Here is a 10,162-nt window from a genome sequence, read left to right as displayed (position 1 = left end):
GTTGTTTTGAAGCCATTACTCAAATAAAAGTGTACCAAACTGGGCACGAAAAACAGCAATGACTTCGACAGAGACAGACACAGAGCGCTCTCGCTGAATGACATTCCTTTGTTATTGCTGAAGAGTGGACATTTTTCTTCTGCGATCTACAGATGTACCATGTACTTTTCTTTAAGCCTGAGGCTTTTGGTGTGAAAAGGCTTTTACATTGGCCAAAAATAGAACTTTTTATATTAAAAACAAACAAGCAAGCCCTGCCCAGATATAAAAAGTAATGCAAAAGTAACATAGTTACTTTCCATAAAAAATAACTAACTAACGTAATTACAGTAGTTAATGTTTTATGGAGTAACTCAATATTGTAATGCAATACGAAGTAACTTTTTCCCAACACTGGATATTGCGGTTAGTATCTGCCTATTTCTGCTTTGCCAATAAATAGATTTATCAAGGTTTTATTATGTTAACCAGTGAGACAGACAGACCTGTTATGAGACTGGTCTTGTTAGATACTTTAGGGCATGCCAAAAACAATGATACCGATTGCGCCATAGCTGGCTAAACTTGCTGTTTTGAGCTTTCTTGAAAAATCTGCTTTTTTGAATACCCCCACCCCACACTTAACATTTCTAATAAATGTTATCTTTAAGGAGTTCACCCTTTATATCAGTATGGAGAAGAACATGGGGAGAATTGTCTGGGTAAAACTTGAAAAGGATCATGGCAATCATCCGTGGTTTTGTAAGCGTATCAAAGTGCAAACACCCCACGAAGACTGTGTTGAGTTCCCCTGTTATTGCTGGTTAGATGATGAAAAGGAAGTGATGATCCGAGAAGGCACTGGTATGTGCAGATGTTTATAATGAATATAATTATTATTGCTATGTTTAAAATGTAGTTGTGATTAAATCATGTCTTAAATGCTGTCCTACAATTTATTTCTTTATGTGTTCATTTAGCTCAACTGCCTCAGGCTGACAGCGACTATTTTCAAGAGCACAGAAAACAAGAACTGGAATTTAGACAGAAAAAATTCAGGTTTGATACAAGATTTTTTGGGTTCTTTTTTCAAATACAGCTTCGAGTGCTTGACACAAAAATTGGTCTTGTGAACAAATGTTTTGTATGTGTTTTATGGCCTTATTTCAGTAACATAAAAATGTTTGTTTTTCACTAACCACGCATAACCATTACTTTCTCAAAAAATCAATCATGTTGCTCACATTATTGTAGCCCAGTTTGTGCTGAATACAGTTAATTCAAATATTAACCATGTATATGTTTATAAGCAATTGAAAAAGCACAGATGTCTCCAAAACACCCTCAGACCCCAGAGGGATAAGCACTGCATCTGTAATTAGCATTTAAGACTAGAAAATATTCACCTGTACTATATGAATTTGGAGTCAGTGGAAGAAAAATTCCAGGAGATGAGGAAAAAACACTTACTTTCTCACATTGCCCAACATTTTTCTGGGTTCCAATTAGCCAGTTTGACAAAGACACCACAGCCTTCGCTTACATATTTGCAGCTGTTGCTTTGACCTTTTCACAAATAATGTTCACTTTTCTATATCTAGAAATAAATAGTTCTGACTTTTTACAAGCTCTAACGCATAAGGGAATTTTGGGCTTAGACAAGGAGTATTTCCATTCAACTCAATGGAAGCACAGTATTTGAACAGGACACTGGCCTGGATCTTTGATTCTTAGGCACTCGGTTCTGGTTCTGGAAAAAACACCCCACCTTTAAATTTAATTCTTGGTGTAACTGTACAAGTAAATGTTGTTGTTTTTCTTGAAGATGGACAGAGTGGGGCACAGGCTTCCCGAGGAGCATAGATGCAAAAGTGGATGACCTTCCTAAAGAAGTTCAGTTTGATGCAGAAAAACAATCAGAGTGGAATTGGAATTTATTAGAAGTGTAAGTTTGGGGACTGTGCCATGGCCACAGTCCTTGTTGATTTGTTACAGAGATTTTTCCAGAATGAAATTCAGCACAATGCAATAGCATACCAATAGTGCTCATGTTTCTAATTATGCTGTATGAATTATGTTTCAGGTCTGTGGAACTCAAACTTGATAAATTAAAGGGTTTATTCAAGTCCTGGAAAAACATTGCAGACATGGAAAGCATATTTGGCCCTTTAATAAAGGAGAACACAGTACAAGGTTTGGATGATTTCATCCTCTGTCAAGAATGTTTGTTCCCTTTCAAAAAGAGCTTAGATATAATGCTAAAAGAATGCCTCTTGGAAGTGTTTACATGAACACTAAATCTGAACATGGACACACTGCACTAATATGTAATATGATATAATGATTTGCACATACTACTGCCAACACGGCCTCTTTTCGTTGTCTTAAAGAGCAGACTTAACATTTATCTGTTTATTTGGTCCTAACTCGGAGACGATGATTATATGAACCATTGTACTGTATTAGGATGTAAGAACAAAAAAAATAAATAAATAAAAATACAGTGCCCTCCACTAATATTGGCCCCCTTGGTAAATATGAGCAAAAGTGGATGTGAAGTTTCTCCTTTTGTCTGGACAGAGATTGTGATGCAGGACTGGAATAAGGATTCCATGTTTGGCTATCAGTTTTTGAACGGCTGCAATCCTGTCATGATCAGAAAGTGCATGCAACTGCCAGACAAATTCCCAGTCACCCATCAGATGGTCCAGAGCAGTCTGAATAAAGAACTACAAGAGGAATTACAGGTCAGAAACATTACGATATAAATCACTTGCTTGCTTGCTTGTATTGTGACAACATTTTACGCATTTCAGATTACATAAAAGACTCAAATCTGGGTTCTTTTGTATGCTTGTTTACAGGCAGGAAACATCTACATAGTGGATTATGAAATACTGAACAATGTGCAAGCAGCCAAAGGCCGCTATGTGACTGCACCCATCTGCCTACTGTACAAGAATGAATGGGATCAAATGTTGCCAATCGCCATTCAGGTATCTGTCTCATAATCTGTATCACATGAAAACAATTAACTAAAATTAAAAGTTGTCTTGCAGTGAATTTACCCACTAAAGTCTTGGTTGTCTTTATTAAATCCGATTCAGCTGAGTCAAACCCCAGGGGAAATGAGCCCAATCTTTCTCCCAAGTGATAATGAATACGACTGGATGCTGGCCAAGATGTGGGTGAAATCTTCTGACTTCGTTGTACACGAGCTGGTCATACACCTCCTCAAGACACATCTGGTGTCAGAGGTTTTTGAAATGGCCATGTACAGACAGCTGTCCACAGTCCATCCTGTTTACAAGGTACCTGTATTTTAGCTAAAGAGGTTGAGGTTTCATGTACGTCAGTTTATTGATGAAGGGTTGCTGGTTCTAATATCCTGCTTTTTCAACTATATGGTTTAATGTTAACCAAAAGCATTAAATATTTATTTTATTTTATAAATTTACTGCACGTTTAAATGCATAATTTGCTTCTTACAGTTGCTGATGCCTCATGTTCGTTTCACAATCGCAATCAACGCAGAGGCCCGTGAAAAGCTCATCAGTAAAAACGGGATCTTCAGCAGGGTAGCTTTGAAGCTTATGTATTATTTCTATACATAGACAACATCTTATTAGGATACAAAGAAATTTTATTTAGATTTGATTATTGTGTGTTTGTCTGGCAAGCCTTCATTTTTGTCTAATATAGATTACAGATGCACCCAATCTTCATCATGACAAAACTGAATCATTATCTGAGCTTTTGGTTTGGGATATTGTGACTTTTTGCTGAATCCTCTTCATACATACATAGGCATCATTAAAAGTTGTTAGCTGGTGTTTGCTTTAATAGACTCTGTAAACCAACAGATCTATGTAGCTTCTAAATCACTACAAATGCAAAAACATCCACCAGAATAAAATTTCACCAAAAGAGTTAACTGTATTCTTGGTATCCAAAGGTTACTAGCTTGAGTGAAGATGGGATGGGGACACTGATGCAGAATGCCATGAAGACTTTAACCTTCAAGTCCTTGTGCCTTCCTGAGGACATAAAAGCTCGAGGTATTGAAGATATACCCAAATACTATTATAGAGAAGATGGCATGAAGATCTGGAAGACATTAAACCGGTAGGTGGTTTCAACAGTTCAGTTTCCATGCAAATTAGTCCACATGCGTGTCAGTGAAAATATTTGACACCCAGAGTATTTTTCTTTCTATCTTTCTTTAGCTTTGTTTCCGATGTGGTCAACATCTACTACAAAAGCGATGAGGTGGTTCAAGAAGATGTGGAGATTCAAAGATTTGTTAAGGACGTTGCCTGCTCTGGCATGAATAATTCTGACAGTGAGTACTTGTTCAACTTATCAAAATGTCAGTGTGTGTTTGCCTGTGCAAGCCCGCATGGTTGTTTGTAATATATATTTGATATGTATCTTTGTGTGTATCAAGCAGTGTTAGGGAAGGTTACTTTTAAAAATACAGCATTATATGCAAAGACAATATTGAGTTCCTCCTAAAGAAGTAACTAATTATGTAACTTAGTTACTTTTTATGGAAAGTAATGCTTTACATTACTTTTGCATTACTTTTTAAATCTGGGCAGGGCTGGGTTGTCTGTTTTGAATTTAAAAAGTTCTATTTTTGCCTAATTTAAAAGCCATTTCATACCAAAAGCCTCAGGCTTATAGAATAGTACTACATTCCCATCTGTATAGTAGACTGCAGAAGAAGAAAAAAAGGAAAAAGTATTGCATTACTTTACTATTTACTTGGAAAAAGTAATATTATTTAACTTGCGTTACTTGCATTGCCCCAACGCTGGTATCAAGTCACCTTTAAATGTGTGCACAAGTTAAATGCATACTGCCACTGTTTACAGACTTTCCCAAGTGTTTGGAATCTCGAGAGCAGTTAGTCGAGTACCTGACTGTCGTCATATTCACAGCTTCAGCACAACATGCTGCTGTCAGCTTTGGACAGGTGAGGTTACTCACTGTCATATCAGTAACAAGAGTGTTTAAAATTGATCCTGGATAATATATGTAAGCTAATATCGGTGAGTAAACATTTATGTTCCAGTTTGACTGGTATGGCTGGATCCCCAACAGTCCTTCCACCATGCGCAAGCCGCCTCCCCAAAAGAAGAGACCAGTGGATATGAAGTTTATCATGGACACTCTGCCTGACCGTGGATGCTCCGTAGAGCTTCTGGGAACGGTTTGGGCCCTCACTCGGACTCAGAAGAATGAGGTTTGATGTCTGATTTGCACATACTTTTCACTTGAAATAGTAAAAACATGCCAGCAGTCTAGTCTAAATCGATGTGAAAAAAAAGTTGACCTTTTCCTAGCTGAGGGTACAGAGCATCAGTGTACAGGTTAAAAACAATAGACTGGAGATGTTTTGAAGTGTATTTGAGGGAAAAAAAAAATAATTTCAAAATCTTATTGTTGTAAATAGCAGTAAGTATTTTTCAGTCAGGCAGTACAACTATTTTAACTGACCCTTCGCCAATTTTGGGGGGAATAACAGTCTATTTATTTATTCACTGTGTTTAATTATATTGTTTAGAGACGAGTCTATCATTTTTGTGTTTTCTGAAGAACTTGTGTTTCTCCAGCGGTTCTTAGGAATGTATCCAGATATGTACTTCACAGAGCAAACAGTGGAGGAAGCCATAAAGACTTTCCGTGCCAAACTAAAAGAGGTGACCAACACCATCAAGAGCCGGAATATTGAATTAAGATTGCCTTATTGTTATCTGTCCCCGGACAAAATTCCCAACAGTGTTGCAATTTGAAGAAACATTTTGCCAGACCTAACTATAGTAATTTTGGCCAGTGCATGTTTGACATAGAAAGAGAAGAATAGCTCTACTTAAAGGTGCCATAGAATGCATTGAAACAATTTTTTTAATTGTTCTCGGATATCTACATAGAAGGTATATGGCATAGGAAAGGGCAGAAAATCTCCAGAAATGGTTTTACAGGTCCATTTACAACCTTAGGATTTGTCCCTAGAATAAAATGCTCTGTTATTGCCTTATTTGGAAGGCTCATGAATATTAATGAGCTCTGCTCTGATTGGCTGTTTCACAAAGCTGCTCATCTCAATAGCTAACACATGGAAGAAATATATATATTTAATTACAGAGATCTAGCTGCTTTTAATATGCAGTTTGTTGCATCTGCCGTTTTGAATTGGCGACAATTTACTCTCACTATAGCGATCACATGTGCTCTGTGTAACGTTATACTGCAGTGACACTAGGACTTACAGCACAAGTTCAGATGCTTGTTAGTGATGCTCAGGATCTGTAAATCATTGGCCATCATCAGCAGTTATTTCTCCATCATTCACCATCATCAGCGCAGTCATCTCTCTGTTTATGTGGTAAGTGAAATCTTATGTATTGCAATGTAACAGCCTAGCGCTAGCATTAAGCTAACCATGTCCTCTCAGTGGCTTGCCTTGTTTTACTGATGTGCTGACGTTACTGATGATTGGAGGATGCAAATGTTGGAGACGTAACTATTAACGATCCCAGGAAAGTTTCTAACAGTCGGTGTTATGTTGGAATTGACCTATTTTTCGGTGGTCTTTTTCAAACACCAGATTTATATAAGAAGGAGGAAACGATGGTGTTTGAGACTCATGGTATGTCATGTCCATGTACTGAACTGTTATTATTCAACTATGCCAAGGTAAACACAGTTTTCCATTCTATGGCACCTTTAAAATATAGTTTTGTGAAACAGACTATTCTGCCTTTTTAAGACACCTTTTTGAAATGATGTTTGATTGAACTCTGTTGTTGGGAAGTAAGGGATATTACAATCCATTTATTATTCACTTTCTTTTCAATTCTTTTCTTAATTAATATAAATGTGTGTATTCATGCATCTGTACTACGGTATTTATTAAGTCAGATTTTGATTCAATTATTCATACTCATTTCAACATCTCTGACTGCACTTTCATGTTTGTTTTGCTTTTTTTTCTCTGTGGGAGCATAAATATAATTATATTATATTTAATAATAAAGAATGTTTTCATTATATACAGGAATTTAAAAAAAATTCTGAGACTAAACTTTTTTCCTGGGGGTGGACACATAGGATTATTTGGCAAACAAAAAACAAACATTATTTAAACAAATAGAAAATATTAGTTCATCTGGTCTTGCTCAAAGTTGGAGGTATAGACCAACAGAATGTGCTTAAGTAAACAATTATAAATAAAATAGTATAAAATAGTAAACTATTTTAATCTTTCATGTCTTATCAATGTGCTGAAAAAAAATATTAAAAAACCCTAAATTGAGTGACTACAATTGTTGCCATTACCTGGAAAACTTACGAATGTTTTTTTTTTTCCATGTTTAGTTTCACAGATATTCTGCATAATAATGTTTTTTTTTATTATTATATATATATATCACTCAAATTTGCCAGACATAGATGAGTCATATATCAAATGAAAGCTCTCATTCTTTTTATATCTGAGAAAATAATAATAATTGTTTATCGTGTTAAACATCCATTCGAGAACACAGTATTACTAATACATATTGTCTAAACATACACTCAGTGTAAACCCTCATATTACATCCTATTGTTGTAAGATACATAAATAACTAAATAAATAATATGATCTTTTTATAGTCATAAACATAAGCATGCTTTGTGTGTATTATACAATACTTTATTGTATAGTCTATTAAAAGCATCCTGGCATCGTGAGACATTAAGATGCAGTGAAATGAAACATACTTTATAATGTTTCACTTGCTGTAGTCAGGAATTATAGTTGGCAAAAAGTCTTAACTGGTAAAATGTTTGCACATTCTGTCACAGTAACAACTAACAAGTAGGCTAATAAAAGAAAAAAAACTTACTCATGTAAATATCTCCTCTGCTGGATCGCGCTGTTTCTCACATAATGTTCATCTTCTGAAGTAAGTTTTATTCCTAACAGCGTCTTCTTCCAGAAAGGACCAAGTAGCCCGGATTCTCCTTTGTTTACCGTGATGTGGGCGTCTACTTTTGGCGCGGCGCCCTCACGTGGACATTAGAATATGAAAAGCGAATAGCTCGTGGGCGTGATCTAATTAAAAAATAATGAAGCAGACAGGAGAGACTGGACATCGTGTTGATTTCATATGGATTTGAAGTTCCTTTTGGGAAATACGCGTTTGTCGACCCCAGGGGGTTAATACCACCTTATATGAAATTTAAGACCTTAACATGTAATGGAAATACACATTATATTACATGCATATATGTAATATTTAATGTGTTTAATGTAAAAAGTAAATAAAATTTCATGGCTGTCATAAATTAAATTTATTTCTATGATATACAGTGAACTTTTCAAATCAGCAGATAAATGTCCTCATAAAAGTACCACTAGAGTAGCCTGGAAAAATCCAGACCCTAATCTATTAAGATTAAGGGTCTGGGATCGAGCAATGAAAACTGCCTAACTCGAGGGGCGGCACCAAGCATGCATTTGAAACTCTAACTGCACGCAATTGGATAACGCCACGACCAATCACAACAATACACGCTTAGCTACCAGCAGAACTAAATGATGTTTCATTAACAAAGTTCGGGAGAAGCGCGTCAGATGCTTAGCGTAAACATCACAAGTCAATCAGCGCCATAGGTTTAAATACAGCTGACTCACCTCAATTCACTCGATGGTTTATCAGTAAACCTCCACCACCCCATCTCATCACTCTGAGTTCTCGCTACTCCTATTGGGGGGTAACGTACTCTGGGTTCGGGCCAGAGCCCTTCACCGGACAGCACGCCAAACATGCACTACTATTCTCCGGCTAATTATATGTAAGCGTGAACTCGTGAACTTAAACTCTTGCCGTATCCAGTCGGCAAACCAGCAAAAACGTCCTTCTTGCAAAGGAACGATTCGAGTTTTCGGTTTTCTGTTCCTCTTTTATATGGAAAGCCAAGTCTAACTCGTTCATTGTAGCGGCCAAAGCCGTTTCAAACAACTTGTTGTTCATCTGTAGGGACAGCGATCTTTCAAAGTTTACTACATGATCCGGACGTCGCAGCGCTGTCGTCATCAGTTTAGCTCGCCTCTGGCCAGCCTACATCAGATACACCGATTTGATTGGTTCCCACAATTGCTTACGTATTGCAGTAACCTGCATCATTGCTCGATGCCAGAGTGTCTTGCAGAGACAATTCAAATTGTGCTCTCGCGAGACCTCTGGATTTCCAGGGTACCACTTAGAGATATCTGGTGATGTAATTTATTCTGAAGCAATATTTTCATCAGTGCTATATCAGCTTTTACATCTTAAATCTGCATATTGGATTTATCTTTATAAAGGCCTTTTTTTACTTTTGAAATGTATACATTTATCAATAAATTCTATATGGCTGTTAGCAGTCATATTAAATAATTTACACTTCAAAATTAAAAATGCAATAAATTAATGTTTTTAATACATTTATGAATGTACAAATTAGAAATGTTGGGTTGGGGATGTATACTTTTAAAGATAATAAACCACCAGCAGTTGGCGGTAAGTCACTTCATGAGTGAGTTATTGAGTTATTTCAACTGATTCCAGCAAAACACTGATTCATTTAGTAGTAAAACGTTGCTTGGAGAATGTGCTATACGTCTGTTACGATCCTTGTTTGGAACTATTTTTGTTGGTGAAACAGAACAAAACCGTAAATATTTTGTCTAAAATGTAAGTAACTACTTGACTAACTACTTGTTTATTAAACTAAAATGAATGTAACATTTGTAATCATGAGAATATTCAGCAAAAAGCTCCCTTGGTGTATTACTGAACTATATCATGTTATAAATAAACTAGACATTTTCAATTGTTACCTCAGTGTGTTTAGAGTTTTATTATGTGTGCTGTTAAACTCATTTGCTTTAAAGTATGTCACTATAAACACTAGCGGTGGGCATGGATTTTTTTTATCTAGATTAATCTCACTGTAATCTTGGAATTAATCTAGTTTTAAATGGCTAATATGAATTCTGCCGGAGGCATTCTGAATATGTGTGCTACCCATATAATGACTAAAAGTAAGTCTTTGAGAACGGGTTTCTCAAGCCAGGCGGCGCATTAGGCCATCTCCTGTTTCCAAAATGCATCACAAACTGCTTGACAATTGCATGTACAACACAATT

The 10,162-nt window shown here is 36.3% G+C and overlaps 1 protein-coding gene across 1 annotated transcript; it reads left to right on the top strand.

Moving 5' to 3' along the window:
* Nucleotides 1–655: 655 nt before the first annotated feature.
* LOC141334163 (polyunsaturated fatty acid 5-lipoxygenase-like) lies at nt 656–9,852 on the top strand. Its single transcript, XM_073839294.1, has 13 exons — nt 656–843; nt 960–1,038; nt 1,805–1,924; nt 2,063–2,172; nt 2,560–2,726; nt 2,844–2,975; nt 3,087–3,290; nt 3,471–3,557; nt 3,935–4,104; nt 4,206–4,321; nt 4,857–4,957; nt 5,057–5,227; nt 5,598–9,852. Exons 1-13 carry the CDS (start codon nt 672–674, stop codon nt 5,775–5,777), a joined length of 1,809 nt encoding a protein of 602 aa, XP_073695395.1. The 5' UTR covers nt 656–671; the 3' UTR covers nt 5,778–9,852.
* Nucleotides 9,853–10,162: the final 310 nt, after the last annotated feature.

Source organism: Garra rufa, chromosome 4 (assembly GCF_049309525.1).
Source record: "Garra rufa chromosome 4, GarRuf1.0, whole genome shotgun sequence".
NCBI classification, from domain to species: Eukaryota; Metazoa; Chordata; class Actinopteri; order Cypriniformes; family Cyprinidae; genus Garra; species Garra rufa.
The sequence above is the reverse complement of the archived record's forward strand: the minus strand, read 5'-3'. Positions and strand labels throughout refer to the sequence as shown.